Genomic DNA, 18,187 nt, shown 5'->3' on the forward strand with positions numbered 1-18,187 from the left:
TCTCTCTCTCTCTCTCTCTCCTTCGCTCTCTCACTCTCTCAGTCATCCCCTGTGGACTGTCATATAGATTGCTCTCAATGTGGACACTGTCTGCTGCTTCATGGTCTGTGCTTTAAGAGTCTGATTGTCCTTGACTATGCATGTGTGTATGTGTGTGTGTTTCACTGTGCTGGGTGTGTAAGTGTGTGTGAGAGAGAGTTCATAATGCAGTGGTTGTTCCTCTAGAGGCACTGTTCTATTTACTGCATGGTAAATGTGTTCACTGTCAGGCTCAGGGCTGTGGAGAGTTTAAATTGGATTAAAACGTGAAATCACCACATCAATCATCCACAGCTGTACCTGCCAACATGCCTGTGTGTGTTCATGTGCATGTGTCTGTGTGTGTCTATGTGAAGAGGTTATTATGTATTGTGTCGTTCTTAGCTTGGGATTTTGGCAGAAATTCCTTTGTTTTGCTTTGAGGAAGATGTAGCAGTTTAGTTCTTATTTTCCACCAGAGCTACAGCCATTTGTAGGCTGTAGTTCTGGCTACAATTTTTAGCACCCAGATGTTAATGTTTTTGTTGTTGCTGTGTTTTTGTTGTTTGTTTCTTTTTACAAATTGTTACACTTTACAGACACCTAAATTCATGTTTGACATTCATATTCATAACCACAACAAATGAATCTGTGTTGAATTATTAATTGTTAAATATTTTAATGTATTTTATAACAAAGTACCAAAAATGGCACAGGGCCATCGCTAAATCCTTATTAAGAATGTGAAGAGCTATGAATATACATGATTATGCAAATTGTAAATGCTCCCTTGCCCCTCCCCCTTTTCAAACCCCACCCATTCTCACCACAGCCCTGCATGCTGTCTCTATGTTTAAACAGACTGAGGAAATCAGCACATTCTCTAAATTTGCATCAGTGGAGATTCAGTCAGCCAGAATTGGTGGTGTGTTGAAGGGTTTTAGCCTTCTCAGTAAGCTAATGTTAGTATCTGGTGCTATTGAAGATAGTGGTGCAAAAGTGGTTTGAGTTATCAGGTCCATACATGAAAACATAGGTTACCCTGCTCAGATTTGAGTCTGTAACAATATTATTAAATAGTAACATTAAGTAATATGTACCCACAATGTTTTATTTGCTTTCACTATTAAAACATAGGGTTATTTTCGGGCTTTTAAAGGCTGCTATGCTTTGATAGAGTAAATTCCCCACTGTCTCTGGCGTGTGTGATTTACTATCTGAGTAAAATTTTCATTTTTTTTCTGTACAGCTTAAGTGTTATGATGGTCAGTTGAATTATCTAACCGTGAAATTATAATACAACCTGGTTTTCTAAAGCATCTGTTGCTGAATGCCAGAGTGACTCCGGTATAACAATGTAAATGTCTCTTTTTGAAGACGTAAAACAAGCAGGCATGGATTTACACAATCTACAATGTACACCAGAATAAGCTCATGAATGCTCAGGAATGTTTGCAGTAACATCCATTAAAATGACAAGTACTCAGTATATTATTTTATATGTGAGTTTTAGTACAGACTTCGATAAAACAGTTAATGTAAAAAAAAGCACATAAACTAATAATAGAACAAAAAGTAGGTCAAAGCTCAAGCTGGTTGGAGGCCAGGGGCATTATAATTGATAATCACATTTTTTTAAACTAGAAAATATTATGCCAAACGTTTTTAGAAATTACCCAGGACGTCTTGCCAAGCTAATGTTAGCTTCTAGTACTAACAAGGGTAGTAGAGAACTAAACTAACGCAGTGAGAAAGAACCAGGAAAGAAAAAGGTGATCTCTGTGCTATGGTAGCACATTTGACCTAAATACCAATCTATGTAATGATATGAAGCAGGAACACAACAATCCATTGATCTGTATCCATGCATCAACCAAATAGCAAACAATACAGTGTCATCAATGTGATTCTTATTTTCCCACCTGTTCCAATATTATATGCATGATTCCTCTCTGTGGGCTTCTATGCTGTAGGTGGCAGTATGCAGTGTAAGCTTGTAGCAGTCCAAATAAAGCCTTGCTTGCTTGTGTTCATATTAAAGCGCCTAATGATGCAGCAGCAATCTACTGGTGATCGGAGCAGTAGCAGCTAAAAAAACAAAGCTTTACTCTCTCCCATTGGTAACAAGTCATGGGTGTGGAAACATTTTGATTTTATACAAAATAACAGACAGACAGACAAGACCTTTGCCATTTGCAAATAACATATGTGGGAATTAAGATACTTAGGTAATACCACAAACTTGTCAGCTCACCTTGAAGCCAGTGACTTGATTGTGTGAAATTTCATTATATTGTGGCATGGAGGGTTTCTTCAAAGAACTCAGATAAGTCGTAGATCTTGTCAACAACTTGGCTTACAACTGAATAACTAAGAAATGGCTCACAAAAACAAAGCACTCGGCTCTCACTGCTAGCTGGCTAAGCTGCTCTGTTTACTGCTAGGCCAGGTGTCGGCAACCCAGATGTTAACAAAAGCCATTTTGTCCTTTTAACAAAAAATCAAACCACTTCTGGAGCCCCAAAAATTTATGTCCATTTTATTGAACGTTTTACCACCTTGGCTGTAAATTTGTCTCAGTATGGGCTAATATCCTATAGGCTAAAAAACTAATAATATAAACGAAAATCCACACTTGCTCTTCTTTAACTTCACTTCTTTAAGCTTTAGCTCAGCTATAGTTACTTTCCTTGTGTCTCCGCCAGGATATACATATATGATCTTCAGGGTTAAAAGTCAGTGAAATAGCAGTTCTACATGAACTCAGGCATTTAACACCATTTATTGTTAAAAGTGTGTTAGACCTGTGTGTTAGAATGCTCAGCAAAGCTTTATTTTACTGGAAAGGAGGATTATTTTACCCCTGTGCTAGGCTCACACTGTTTACCTCAGCACGCAGCCCTGCACAACAAAATAAGACTCCTCACAAGAAAAGGCTAACTGCTACTGAACAGAATAACTAAACTGAACTAACTCAGGCGTGCTCTGATGCCACAATATCATTTCATAACAACTGCAGACCCCAGTATCAAACCAAATTTTTGAGGTATCGGAAATCATCAGATCGTTGGCTAAAAGATTTGATGTAGGATCGCATTGTGATAAAATAAGCCATTAAAAAGGAGTTAACCATTTACAAGCCACATTTCTGAGTGCAGGGGGTCTTTAAGTAGTGTTGTCACTGTAGACAGTGTTGTTTCCTGCATTTATTTCAGCCCAAACTTCACAGTTTGTTCCATACATGTCAACCTGGAGTGTTTGCTTACTGAAGACTTTGCCAGTCAGAAGAGAGGTATTTTACATATATCCATCTTAAAATTGCAGTAACAAAAACAGCCTGTTTACTTCTGAGGCCCTGTTAACATTTGACACTTTAACATCCACCTCAAGTGATCTGATCACAAGTGGACAGCGAGACGTATAGCCATTTACACCTCGCATTCATCTCACGTTTATATTACAAAGTTTGTGGTCATATACATCTTTGACCATCTCTAAAGATAGTTTGGGTGATTGGATCACAACGTGTCTCCAAGACACATTGCACCCTATTCATACTAGTGCTGCTAACTTATGATCAGATCATCCAGGATGCATGTTAATGTCAGGTAAAATTAACTGTGACTGTTCTTGGTATAGGAAACCACACAACAGCTTTAAGCGGACATTAGTGGAAAAAAATAAACTTCATAAAAAATGTAGAATATGGACCCTTCCGAAGTCTTTCATACTTCTATCAAGCTAATACAGGGAAGAAAGCCAAAATGTTTTGCTTATTTCAGTTGATATCAGAAGATTTGGGTGTCTGTTATTTGGGCTTGGCTATAGATGAACCAATTCTAATACTACTGTGTGTTTCTTCAGTCTTTCTTCAGTCTTCTCTTTCTCCACTACCCTTAGGTGTTGTGTGGGTGAGTGATGATAAGGACCTTAAAGAGACTGCCAACTAGAGAGAACATATACAGAGAGAGAGCAAGAGAAAGAGAGCAGCACATAAACCCTGTAAAGCTCCTGTGTTCATTAAGAGTTACTAAACAATCAGCTCTTTGAATTTTCTTCTAAACGTATAATTGCTGTACAATGTTGTATTTTTTTCCTTTGTGATTGAGGAGTTTACTGGCATGGAATCCTTGCACCTCTAGATCTGAGGCAGCTTTACTGTGTAATTAAGAAGGGTTTCCAGCATAGTTCTTTAGCTTCACTTGTGACAACTGAATGAAGACAAAGAGGAAATATTACTAAACAAAGATGAATTGCAATATTTCCATTTGCTAATCTTTAGATTTAAGTGTACATGGCAACTAGCCCTGCTTGACTACTTTGGTTATGCTTGCATAGGCCATTCACCCTCCAGTTGTGATGAAAAGCCTCACCCCAGAAATTTTATTGAATAGTCTGTCATTACATCCCTCTTGAACTTCTGTTATGATTTCGAATGAGCTTCAAGACTGCCTATCCCTACAAGTAACATGTTACTTGAAGTTGTAATCCTGCTTTGAGCTCACATTCTTACCTACTATATTCTTATAACTACAATCCTGTATATGTGTAACCCAATCCATAGTCTACCAAATATTTTTTCTTACTTAGTGCCTTTGTTTAATCGTCCTTAACTAAACTTATGCTGTTGGTATTGTAATTGAACTGTCCAGTGTGGCCTCAAATAGAACATATTCTTCTTTGAACCTTGCTTCCTCTCAGTGTTTCTTTTTCATTCCTGCAGGGGGGGTAGACCTGCTTTACTGTAACATTTTTATCATATGAATATAGGGTTCACATCAACCCGGAACAGGAAGATCACATGACTTCCTAGTGTTGACATCCAGTTGCATGTTCCAACCGATGACTGTGTATGTATATCATATATATCATGCAGTCAGTGATTCCAACACCTCTGTGATTGTAGTCAGTCAAAAATGTATTCCGTTACAGATTACTGATTACCAGTTAAAAAACATAACTGTAACCTAATCCAGATGATTGCAATATTAATGTTCTGATTATTTTCTGTTACTTTTGAATTATCTCTCTTTTTAAAGTTGTATAATTAAATAAAGTCAAGGGAAAAACAATTTCAAGTCTTAAACCAAAATTTAACAAAAGAACTGCACAGTTTTATGAAACATAGTGATTTTAGGTGAGTTCATTATCTGTGCTTTATGAGTGCTGTGTATATGTCTAATCGGATAATCATTGCGTTTGGATATTGATGATTGTAATTTGTAGACACTCTCTAAACTGTCAATGGTTTCAGTAGTCCACAGAAATCAATGTGTCCTATGAATTTAAAAGGAATTAAAGGAACACAAAAAAGTGGGAGCTGATTTTCTAAGTTACAGCTAATAATATTGATAATAATGTGCCATTCAAAAACTACTGAATTACTGAAAATGGCATTTCCCAAAAACATTTCCCTAGAAAGTGTCCAATAAAAATGGAAATTCAGAATAAATTTAATATATTAGTGTATATTAAAGTTTAGGACATTGTTTCTTTCACCTATAAAATGTTTTTGTGGAGATACATGGTTTTGTTAAGATGAAACATTGACAATGTATTTGTTGCTGTTGTGTATTTTGTTTTTCTGTTTTCCTCTAGTTTGAGATTAATTGAGATTTCATGAGTCCCTCTCACTTATATCAGATTTACTTTAAAGCATTTTCTATTGACTTACCAATGTAAAATAAGTTGTGAAATTTATCATACCTTATATTGTATCTCTTGGTAGTTTACATGCATAAATTGTATCATATTCTTTCTCCCTGCTCTGATATTCCTTCATGTTTCAGTTCTTAGAAAGGCAGCTACAAACTGACTTTAGAAAAATACGTAAGATTCTTGCCCCAGCTTTTACACTTTAAATATTAAAGTCCTTTGAGAGTTCATTCACCTGTCTCGTAGTTAATGATTAATCAAATCTGCTGAGCAGCACTGTATACTGTGGGCAGTGTAGAGGAAAATGAGAATAGAGAGTGACAAGTTACTCAAAGAGATGTAAACTGCGTAACAGTTGTGGAGGTGAACAGTTTCTGTTTGGAGAGTTAAATCCCCTCAATTTTTTTCAAGTTATTATGTAGATGAACAGCAAAAATATAAACATTCATTTTGGTTCTTAAAGGCTGCAGTTTGTTGTATCTTGATTGCATTGCATGGACTGTGAATTATTATTGCCATTGCCTCTGATTGTTGGTCAAAATTTGCTCAATATTTGGTAAAAGGATTTTTTTTTCGATTGTCTAGTTTGTATTTCAGCCCAGTTCCCTAGTTCATGGACTTTAAAGAGAAGCACATTTTATATGGTAGTGATTGTGCGTGCTTTATTTCTCATGGTCTGATTTCTTTGCTGTCTTCACACTGAGCACACATAAATGCAAACACACACACCTGCTCTGTATTTAATCAGAGCCTACTCAGTATGTTGTTATAGCAAGATTTTAGCTAATAAATAAATCAAAAACAATTTCACATTTTCAAAATGTGGCTTTCGGAAAAAAGTCCTTTCACATTCTCATATCGCATTCGTAGATTTTTTTTTTATATAGAGAACCAATAGTGGTTCCTCTATAGCATTGCTTTAGAGAACCGTTTTTAGCAGCTTCATTTTTAAGAGAGTAGAATTTGATTGCGTGAAGGCTTTCAAGGAAATTTTGCCAGGGTATTACTCTCATATAAGGTCAGAGTATTCAACCAACTTTTAACCAACTTTCAGCCACGATTTATGCTTTTTTGTGGGGTTTTTTTTTCTAGTATTCTGCAGATGTGAAGATGCAAAGAGGTTCTTTAGGGAACCAGAAGTGATTCTTATATGGTATCACCAGAGTTTATGGCAATAACTAGGAGAACATACTAAAAACCTGCACACAACATTTTAATTTAATTTAATTTAACCAATTTTAGAGCAAACTACAGGGTTGTTATGGTACAAGAACTCAATAGCCCCAGTGCTATGTAGCATTGTCAAGACCTGAGATCACTTAGTGCTCAATTCTTCATGCAGCAGCATAAGCGCTAAATTGGCCACTTAATGACAGAGGAGAGATCCTACCGTCCCTTCTTTCCAGTGACCTGGTTAGGTCTGTTACCAAGAACTCAGCATGACGCAGCAGAGTTTCTAAACCCCGTGCTTTCATCACACTCACGTCTCAGAGATTTGTGTGCAAAACGGGTTGACTCTGGCACGTCCTTGTCTGAGCCCTCCTGTATTCCACAGCTGAAAGCTCACTTCCTGTTTCTACTAAAATCCTACAGGAAAACACATTTGTCTTTCAGTGGAGTGCCGCATGTTGGTGGAAACGTGCTATCTGAATGATACATAACCCATCTCTCTTGTTCTCTCTGTCTCTCTTTCTTTCCTCCTTATCTCTCTCTCTCTCTCTCTCTCTCTCTCTCACACACACACACACACACACACACACACACACACACTCTCTCTTGCTCTGCAGGTTGGAGGAGGTGAAGATGACAGCTCTTATTCCTGTGCTGCTTCTGCTTACTGGTCTCTCTGTGTCATTCACTCTGAAAGTGGTGTCCAAGAGAGGTTCAGGTAGGCCTGTTTTCTGCTCTCTCTTTCTCTCTCCTGCTGCTGTCAGTCACGATTTTAGCACCCCCGCCATAATGGCCTAACAGTAGATTTAATTTGCAATGATCAAAGCAATGGCATTAGAAAGGGTTTACTGGGCATAATTAATGTATTAAATGTTAATTTAGGCAATGATTTTGTGTGCATGTATTTAGCTGAGGGGACTAAATATTACATCAGCACACTTTTTAATCTTTTAATTTACTCTCTTTTGGCATTTGATGTCAATGTGTTGATGATGTTTTATTCATGTGGAACAATAAACACATTTAAAACAAGTAAATGTTTTCTTGTCAAGAAGTACAGTTCTATTTTTTAAATAAGATAAAGTCAAATTGGAGTCAAGCAATTTCCTTTTGATAACTTAGTTAGAGGTTGAAGTTATGGTTAAATTTACAGTATGGTCCAAAAATCAGAGGCTACTAATACTTCTATTTTGCAGTTTTGTCTAATTTAATGCAAATGTATCATTACAAATTATATATCAGCATAACAATTTGAGTATTAAGTCAAATCTTTAAATTTTTTACATAAATCTCTCACTTTTAGAATTTGGTATGCCCCCCTTTTGCTTTAGGTACAGCATGAGCTTGAGCTGGCATGGTCTCCACAAGTTTTTGTAAAAGCCTCTAATAAGTAGATCAGATCCACCTGAGAGTTGTCTAAATACATGCTTTAATGGAAGGGACTAAAAAATCTGACCTTTTCACAAAGTCCTCACTGGTCAATGTCACAAATGTGCTTTAATTTGAATAGTGACCTAGAAATAGTGCAAAATCTGGAATATTTCTTCTTTTTATTTCTCATAACTTTTCTTTATTTTAAATTTTTAAAATTCGAAAAACATTCTGTTGTTTGTTTCCAAGTTTAAATGGTAAACAATGCCAGATCTCAATTTGGTCTAAAACTTTTGGATCCCACAGAGTATGCAGTAATCACTATAATATACACTATAATAGTGTACACACTACTAATGTGTGTGTGTGTGTGTAGAGAGAGACCAGGTTTATACCACATTGTGGGGACCAAAACCTGTTCATACCATCATTCAATGTGGGGACCTTTCTTCCTTGTGGGGAAGTTGGTCCCCACAATGTAAATCATTAAATTTTAAAGTGAGGGTAAGGTTAAGGTTTAACATAGGGTAAGGGTTAGGGTTAGGCTAGTAGTAGTTCTGTTTATGGTTTGAGTAAGTCTCCAGGAAATTAATGGAAGTCTATGCAGTAGCCCACAATTCACAAAAACAAGATATTGTGGGTGTGAACCTGCATATTTTTGCTGTTACAACAAAACTATCTCCAAAATGGAAATTTACAGAGGAAGAAAAGACTTTCTTAACATTGAATGAAAGTCAAAGCAACAAGATTTTTTTTCCAAGTACTTCTGAAACATTTATATTGACCTGTTCATCATGAAATGTCAACACTTTGTAAAGGGCAACTGGCACATTCAAATTATGATAAAAAAAGCTATATGTGAAGTGCCAGGCTTTGTTCAAAGAGTGACGATACATTAATGTGTGGGGAATAGACTTATATAGTCTGTGAACAGAGATGGTTGATGAAGTTTGCTAAGGTGACAGAATATGTGACCTCCTTTTTCTTATACGCACACAATACGTCCTTAGTGAATTCTAAAAAAGTCCCCAGAAGTCTCTAAATTCAGTGTTTGCGTAAGACTTCTGAGTGTCTGTGTATTAATAACCTCAAAGAGACCTTAGAAAGCTGCAACTTGCACTGCACATAAAAGAGAATGGAGTGTTTAGAATGAAAAACACAAATATTGCTATTCTGTGGGCACGAGATTTTTGTTATTGAATGTTGCGTGTTTCATAAGACTGCATACTTATCAAGGCCTCATAAAGGTATCAGTTTCTGTCTTCTGTAGGTAACGATTTTCTATGCAAATAGTTTATCTGGTACTCTTAGCATATAGGTGCCTTTTGTAGGTGCACAATAACTGATTGTAGCCCATCTGTTGCTACACAATTTATGAGCCTCCCTCTACCCAAAAAATATCCGCACTGGTCCTATGGTAGTCCCTTTACATTGTTGGACAGGGTAGAAGAAGGCTGATAAATAGCAACAGATGGGCTATTAATCAGTAATTGAAAACCTACAAAGGGCACCTATATATTAAGAATACCTGACAAAATGGCCATTGTTTGTAAATCATGGGCATAGCTATGGGGGATCCTTAGAGGGACAGTGACTTCTCATTCGGAAGCCAGGCCCCCCTCAGATTTCTGACTACTCAGAATGCCAAAGAAAATATTACAAAATATTATTGACCTTGTGCTCTTATTATTGAGGATGAAACCAAAAGCTTCTTTCATCCACATGCTTTTTTTATTTAACCTTAAACAGATAAAAGTAACCACCACAATCATCGCTGTTACAATGGCAACATTTACACAACTGTATGCAACCACTGGATGCTTTCGCTTACCATCACTGAAGGCACAGAGAACTGTTTTTTCCTACATTGTCATTCTGTTCCTGCAGATTGTAGGTACTTAGCTGAGCTGTGTTCCTAGTGTAGGCTCCTTACTGAGCTATAGCAAGCTAGATAAGCAGAACAATTGACTGTAGTAAAACAAGGTTTGCTTTGGAAAAACATTAAGAACAGTGTTCAGCCATTCACCCCAGACATGTACTGCTACTGCTGTAAAGGATAGAACTCTTGTTAATCAGCCTTTACCAGTGCTGTTAACTAGGCAGTTGAATGTGAGGTCAGGAAACCATGCTTCCCAGCAACCCAAGCTGTAACCAGGCCCCCATAAGATAGTTATGCCATGGGTGTAGATACAAAATTCCTAATAATCTGGCAAGTCAGTATGTACTCTGAATCTTTTGAGTCATTTGCCTAACTCTACAAGTTCTGTGTGGAGGCCACAGAGCTTTGAGGTTTTGATGTGAAATGCATTTTTTTTCAAGTGAAAAAGCAAACTGTGCTTCTCATCTCTCAGCATCTTCCTGCACCTCATTATCTGGAGTACATGGTGGCCTTGGCACTCATTTCATGCTCCCTTTCCTTCTCATCCACTCACCCCAACACACACACACATACACTCTCTCTCACACACACAAACACACTCTGGCAACAGAGTAACACCTCTAACAGATGGCTGGGTCTGCTCTCTTGCAGACCTGTGCTCTGCTGCAAACTTGTGTGTTTGTTTTTTGTATATATTTTCAGAACTTCAGAGGAAAACCTAAAAAAGCTGACTTACCATGCCAACAAAAACAGTCCAAGGCACTTTTTACAAAAGCTATGTTTCATTTTCTAAAACTAAAAGAGCAAATACATTTGTTTACAGAATCTAAAGAAATAGTCCAGTGTTTTTCCATGATATCTATATCTGACACATCTGTAACATATAATCAGATACCACAACAATCTGTTGACTAAATCTGTTGACTAAAAACTTGCAATAGAGGCCTAAGGGAGGGTTCAGAACCTGCCCATTTGCTTCTAATATAAGCATGATTTGAGTCAACAGGTTTTCTGCTCTTGTCTAAGTATTGAAATTATTGTCTGTGTTAATAAACCATTTGCTACAGGAAGAGATTACAAGGAAAAATGCTGGAGTATTCCTTTAAGGTCAGGGTTTGCATTAGGCATAGAAAAATTCTGTTAAATACAAGTACTTATGTATATGGATTATTCTGCTGAATTGGTTCGATGTCAGAGTTCAAACCCATCTTAGACTTTGGACTTTATTGACTTGAACTAACTCACTTGGACTAAAATTGTGTGGCTTTGAATGATCCTACACCTTAATTATCTTTATTTTATTAAAATAAACGATGAACATTCCAGTATGTCACAGCAAAAACACTCATGGCACTACCAGACTTTATCTAAAGTTTTGGTAGTGAGTATTTCTTTATTTATAATAAGTGATCATTTTAGGTGATTTTGACCATAACTCATACACCCCCGTGACCCAGGAAGATGTGTGGCTTATAAAATGTGTGTGTGTGTGTTTGTTTAATTTAAAATTAAACTCATCATAAATCTAAAACTTTCAACTTCACTTGTAAAGCCCAGCACAGTATTTTTCCTTCTTACTGGAAATGTTATGGTACAAGAGTTTGTGCCAAGCTTTTATTGCTGACTCATTTGAAAATTGAGCTCAATACTTCTCTGGATTTGCTTCCTTGAAACTAACTGGAGGCACTCTGGACGATAAGATGGTAAATCTTTATTATTAAATAACAGTCAATGTTGTCATTCGACAGTTCAATCATGAAGCTAGCATGAAAATGTAAAAAAAATTGCAGGCTAACGTTAGCTAATTTTGTTATGTAATGTAGCTTGCTAACCTTACATTAATGTTGGCTAACATTAAGTGATGTTAACATTAACTGAGACCCCTAGCAGCCTTTCTCCCATTGTCTGCAAGGCACCTTCACCCCCCAAAAAAGGGAGTAACTTGCCAGTACAATGTTCATCCAGCTCATATTCAGATCATTTTGGAGTTATTGAATTTTCCTGTTCCACCTTAAATGGCACAGCAGAAGCTGACTTCAGCTTTGTGGTAACAATGTGGTTAAAATGCCTTAAAATCTTTGAGCTGGCTAACAAACAGAAATCTAAGGTGGAGGCACTTCAGCATTGGATCACATCAACGTGGCTTTAATTGTATGAAGTTGAAGAGAGAGATTCTGAAAAAAAGTTGAAAACTGCAGTCTTGTAGCAGCTTTATCAGTGGTTCTGTTTACAGCCAGATTTCTGTTTGTTAGCCAACTAATCGAGGGTTTTGCATTTCCTCTATAATACTAACACAAGCTTGAAACTGGCCAGCTTCTTGTTTGAATTTTCCTGTTCCACCTTAAATGGTGCAGCAGTTGCATTCTGCCTGTGCCCGCCCATCCAAGCGGTTACGTTAGACACACAGCCTGTCAATCAACCCACTGTGGTCCATGCCCACACAGCAGAAAAGTAAAAGCGACAGAAAAAAAATAAAAATAAAAACACTCCCGAGTGTCATTTTTGGGAAAAAAATTAGAAGGTAACTAAGGTATATCAAATTGTTTGCTGAAATATTTATTTTTTGCAGATTTTTAGGAAGCAACTGTGCAGGGCCGTTAAAAGGATTCAAAAATATCTTAAGAAAAAAGAAACCTTGAGAAAATACAAACAACATGAAATTTAGGGCTTAGGGTTTTTGACAGCGAATACCCCCACCAATACAAAGAATTGTGATTTTGTGTATATTTAGCTTATTACTTGCTCAGTTTATTCCTTGGGTATAAATAGAACATGATATAGCCATTCTAAATAGTCTGTATACTTACTGTTTTTTTTTTGTACTGTGGAAACACAGTTTGGACTGATTTTGTTGAATGATCCACATATAGCACTGTGTAAGAAACCATTCATTTTCTGGAGATATTTCTGAGGAGATAAACAGTACCTAAAACTTTTTTTTTTAGTCTTTGAGTCTTGCTTTAGATCTCAAAAATCCATAGGTGTTTTGTCTATCATTTCAGACAGCTCAGCACTATGGATCTGAAACGACATGTAGCTGTCAAAAAGTTGTTACTGAGAAAAGAAAATAAAGAAAAAAAGAAGAAAATTTGCAAATCAAGCAAAGATGCTGCTGGGGTGCTCTCAGAACAATGGACTGACCAACCCAGAGTCCAGACCTCAACATAACTGAATGTGTTGGCGATTTTTGGGACTGTGAGAAGCAGAACATACAACCAACTTGAACTTTGGAGGTGTGGAAAAATATTCCTGAAGACGTCTTTTAAAACTGAAAGCAAGCCTCCTGAAAAGAAAGGAAGCTATAATAAAAGCAAACGGTGAACTGAAAAATTTAGGACCCCGTATCCTGACTTTGTATAAAAACAAGTGTGCATGTGTGCGCTTTTGTGCTCCAAGCAGACACACTCCCTCACACCCCAAGCATATACACAAACTCTCAGAACATCAAGGATTCCTCCGACAGGTCTTCAAAGACTTTATTGTGCAGATTGGTCAGGGTCATGCTCTGATTGGTGCTTTTTGTGATAAGTGGATGGAAAGTCACGCTCTGATTGGCTCTTTCATGGCAGGTTGTGTGGAAGTGGATGTGGAGTGCACGGCAACCTCTATTTAGAGATTTAAGTGATGGAATGATGCTCAGGCACTTCTCAAAGAAGTAGAATTGCTTAAGGGAAAAAGGAGGGGACACAAACCCTTCAGAATACATTCTTCACTCTCACACTCATTTCTCCTTTCATTCTTTCAGGGACTTTTTCACATAGAGTCCTCCTGTGCTGCCAGTTGGATTGGTATTCTTCAGTAACTTGTCAAATAGCTTTTTTTAAGAAGAAAAAGTAAAATGTCTAGCAATATTGTGACATGCCACCCACTCCTCTGTTGGTTAGAGTGTGTGTGTCTATATGTGGGTGAGGAGTGTGTAGATGGATGATATGGACTTTTTCCCAGAGTAATACTTATCTACTTAGTGTTATCACTGTATCAGCTGTTTCATAAATAAGAAGGTTCATTTGATAAGATATTAAACTTATTGAACTTTATCTGCCTGAAGATTTCCTCCATGTTTCTCTTAAAGGTCTAGAGTCTAGAATATATACTATTCAAATGTAATTACATAGTTACATGTTCTCCAGCATTTCTGTGCTTGTTTCAATGAGCTACAAGTGAGAAATAAATTAATATAAAATTGCAACTACTATTCTTTAAATGCTATTCTTATCACTTGTAATAACTGTGATTTCTAATGGTTATTCAAGTGAAAAAAAAAACAGCTGAAAAAATATTGCTCAGTATTTCTATCCTAAACGTCTTATTAAATATAGCAAGGTAGTCCTCATCACTCCATAATTATCATTAAATTAATAATCTAAACACTTCATAATCTCTTATTTGACTGTTACATCTGAATGTCATCACACCTTTTTACACTATATTTCCAAAATGATCCAGGCACACCTTCTAATTAGAAAATTCAGCTACTTTAAGGTGCACCCATTGCTCACTTGAGCACTCTGGGACACTCTGGGGCAACATGCCTATTGCCAAGCATCAGCTAGAGGGCTAAAAAGCATTGGGCTGTGGAGCAGTGGAACTGTGTTCTCTGGAGTGATGGTACACCATCCAATACATTTGGGATAATTTGGAGTGAAATCTGTAGTCCATAATAAAACATCCAATGTTGGTACCTGACCTCACCACTGCTTTTGTGGCTGAATGCCTTAAATCTGAGCTTTTTTAAGGTCCAGTACAAGCTAGCAAGCAAAGAACTGTTAGCTAACTGAACCATTTTGTTTTCTGCAAATATGACCCATCTACATGCTTAATTGGAGTTTTGAGGGGACGTTTCTCTCATGCTAACTTATTTTACATCCATGTGCTAACAGCTTGGTGTCTGGTGGAAAATGTTGATGAGTGTACTGTTGCTCCCTTCTTTTGAGCTCCAGCTTCACAAGGCATTGAATTGGTTTAGAAACTTTACAGTAAGTTTGTTCTCACTTTAATAAGTCTATAGTCCTGCCTACAAATTCTTTATGGTCTCCCTCTGACATTGTTGTTATGAGATCACATCAAGCCCTGTGTGTCTGGGTTCCAACATTTAATGTAAAGCTTTTCCAGAAGAGTAGAGGCTGTTTCTGCAGCAAAGAGGGGGACAAACCCCCTGTTAATACTCTTGATTTCAAAAGAAACGCTCAAGGAGAAGGTGTCTACAAACTTTTGGACATGTAGTCTATGACATAAATGTTCATAAGTTGCTTTAGGTGAGTTATGAACAACAAACGATTCAAGTCTGGAGTCTCTGGAGTTTGAGTCTGAATCAAGTCTCAAATAAGGCCTTTTATTATAGAAAAACCTTCAGTCTTAGGTATGCAACTGCAGTGCAATGCGCAATAAATGGAGTGTTTAAAGGAAAGAGGCAAGTCAGTGTGACTGCGTGCGAGTGTAGCAAAACTAACAGGTCCATATGTAAGGTTCGAAATGAAAGGTTGCATTCATTTACTGCATTAAGGTTGGTGATCCTGATTTATAGGCAAGTAAGAAGTCAGGTCAACATGCAACTCGATTGCAGCTCTGGTCTGAGTCACTGATTCAGGTCCCCATTTCTGGTGTATGCATATAAATATGCATTTATGTATGTAAGGGTCATCTGACTGGTAATAACTGGGAAATAATATATAAACCTAAAAAAAAAAGAAAAATCGAGTTCCACTGTCATTGTGATGCACAAAGTGAGAGACAAAAATAATTCAGTGTGAGTCTAAACGCCTTGAAGCTGCATATCTACTGATGGATGTGATGTGTTTGCATACATTAGCAAGTGAATAAGCACTAGTGCATGAGTGTCATGGAGTAAATGACAGAAACTGCAATTAAATGCAGACTGACACTCTGCTACAACACACACACACACACACACATTGTATATGCCCATCCCATGTCATTAACTCCACTGTATTCTCTCAATCTCAAAGCCTTTCTTGCCGTCTCTCGTTTTTCCAAATGCTAATGATGGATTAGCTGGTGCTCTGGCCTCAGGATTTTCTTTCATTCTCTCGCTCCTTCCAGTGCTTTCTCTCAGGTCCTTTTCTTTTTGCTTCCCGTCACGTCACTCTGACCTGTGGACCTGTGCTTTCCTCTGGCAATGAAAGACCCCAAACACAGCACACAAGCATACAATCCCCCTTTTTCCTTCTTCATTCAACAGAGAGTTGAATTTTTCTGTTTTCCACTTCAAATGTGTTCAGAAAAAAGAACGCTCCTCCCTTCCCTGGTCCTCAGAGCCACCTGCTCGCCCGATGAGACTTCTCAGATTCCCGCCACCATGGCGACGGAGGTGAGTGGGCGAGAGGTATGGGAAAAGATTTGGGACAAACAGTGGATGCATTGTCGCAGAGAAAACTTGTTCCTCAGAGGTCAATGGTGGTCAGGTCGAGGTTGAGGAAAGGGCAGCGAGAGGGAGAAGAGCCAGGCTTTGTGGTTCCAGGGGGTTACCATGGAGATATCCTCACTTTCCCTCATATATTCATATTGAGACAAAGTGGAAGTACACGGACGCATTCAAATTAAGATTTTTGTGATTAGAGCTTGCCGGAAAGCTGAATGTTCTGAAACTCGCTTATCAGGAGAATTTAATAGATCAGCAGGGGGCCAGACATCAGAGCCACTGCTGTGAAATGAAAGCTTTAACTACAACAACGAACATATTACAGATACATTTTAGTGATGCACAGACATCTGTGCTCCACCAGCAATATAAATGCACATAGGTGAATAAGCTTTCTGTCCTCTCTGTCATTCTCCCTCTCTCTTTTTCTATCTCACTCTGTCTCATTTGTTTCTCCTTTCACACTATTGCTCCTCTCTCACACTTATTTCTCTCTCTCTTTCTATCACTTTTGTCTATCTTGTTCTCTTTTCTCTCTTTTTTCTATTTTTTTCTCTTTCTATCTCTTGGCTGTCTGTTCCTCTCTTTCTCTCTGTCTCTCTTGAAGTCTCTTTCTCTCTCTTTCTGAATGTTTCTCTGTGTCTATTGTCTCTTTTTCTTTTCTTTGTTGTTTTTTTACTCTCTCTTTTCTCTCTCTCTCTCTCTCTCTCTCTCTCTCTCTCTCTCTCTCTCTTTACAGAGAGCAGTAAAAAATGGAAATGTACTGCAGTCTTTATGGGTCTGGGTGATTGGATTTGCATGGCACCGAGCCAGCCGAGTGAACACACACTCACACAGTCACTCACACACACACACACACACACACATGCACACGCATCCCCATATGCAAACCAAAAGAGAATCTGTAACTCAAAATCAACATGGCAGTTTTATTGGGGTGCAGTTGAATGTCTAAACCAAACATCCATTTTGTGCTGCACACACTACCAGCTTTCTTTATTTGGCCTTGGGCTGCATGAAGGAGAGAAAGAAAAATATATGTAGAAACCGTAAACAGCATCACTACTTTAACACTTAAAAGTCTCAATTATTGCACATGATAACAAATGCATAACATTTAGTTACCTCTCTAAAAGCCCACTGAAAAGAAAAGATTCTAAGTCTTCAATCAATACCACATTTGCATTCCTAAGTAGAAGGGGGTATTTAATTATTATGTGAATTTGAAGAATAGTTATTGTTGTGTGTTTAGTCTTGTTTTTTTAGAAAGAAAAAAAGTCTTTCACATTTTTACTGTTTTTGTAATTATTTTGACATCAACAAAACCCTAAGAAGTGTAGATACGAATGTAAATCCCATGTAAAAGTAAAGTTTACGAAACTAAATATTATATAAATAAATAAACATTCATCACTTAATTTTGCAATTACGATTTTATAACGTAGCAAAACTTTTCTGGACCTCTAAAGGTTAAACAGTAGCGATAGAGTGGACTTAATCAACAGCATCAAATTAAAGTGTAAACTCTGCTGGACTGAATAATCTGCTAGGTCTCTGAATTCCAAACCAGTGAGCCTTTTACGCAGTTACTGAAGCTGCATCTGCACTAAATAGGTCAGCTCTGAGAAGATTCACTGTACACCAGTATTTAGTCTCTCAGAAAAAAATGTAGTGAAACTTTCACTGCGCAAATAGTTTATCAAGATATCAAATAC

The 18,187-nt window shown here is 37.4% G+C and overlaps 1 protein-coding gene across 1 annotated transcript in view; it reads left to right on the top strand.

The window, feature by feature from the left end:
• il1rapl1a (interleukin 1 receptor accessory protein-like 1a) overlaps window positions 1-18,187 on the top strand; it is a 111,649-nt gene that overhangs the window by 14,188 nt on the left and 79,274 nt on the right. Inside the window, exon 2 of the mRNA XM_036571430.1 lies at window positions 7,461-7,561. Within this exon, the coding sequence (XP_036427323.1) occupies window positions 7,477-7,561 (85 nt within the window). The 5' untranslated portion in view covers window positions 7,461-7,476. The remainder of the gene's footprint in view (window positions 1-7,460; window positions 7,562-18,187) is intronic.

Source organism: Colossoma macropomum, unplaced genomic scaffold, assembly GCF_904425465.1.
Source record: "Colossoma macropomum unplaced genomic scaffold, Colossoma_macropomum, whole genome shotgun sequence".
Lineage (NCBI taxonomy): Eukaryota > Metazoa > Chordata > Actinopteri > Characiformes > Serrasalmidae > Colossoma > Colossoma macropomum.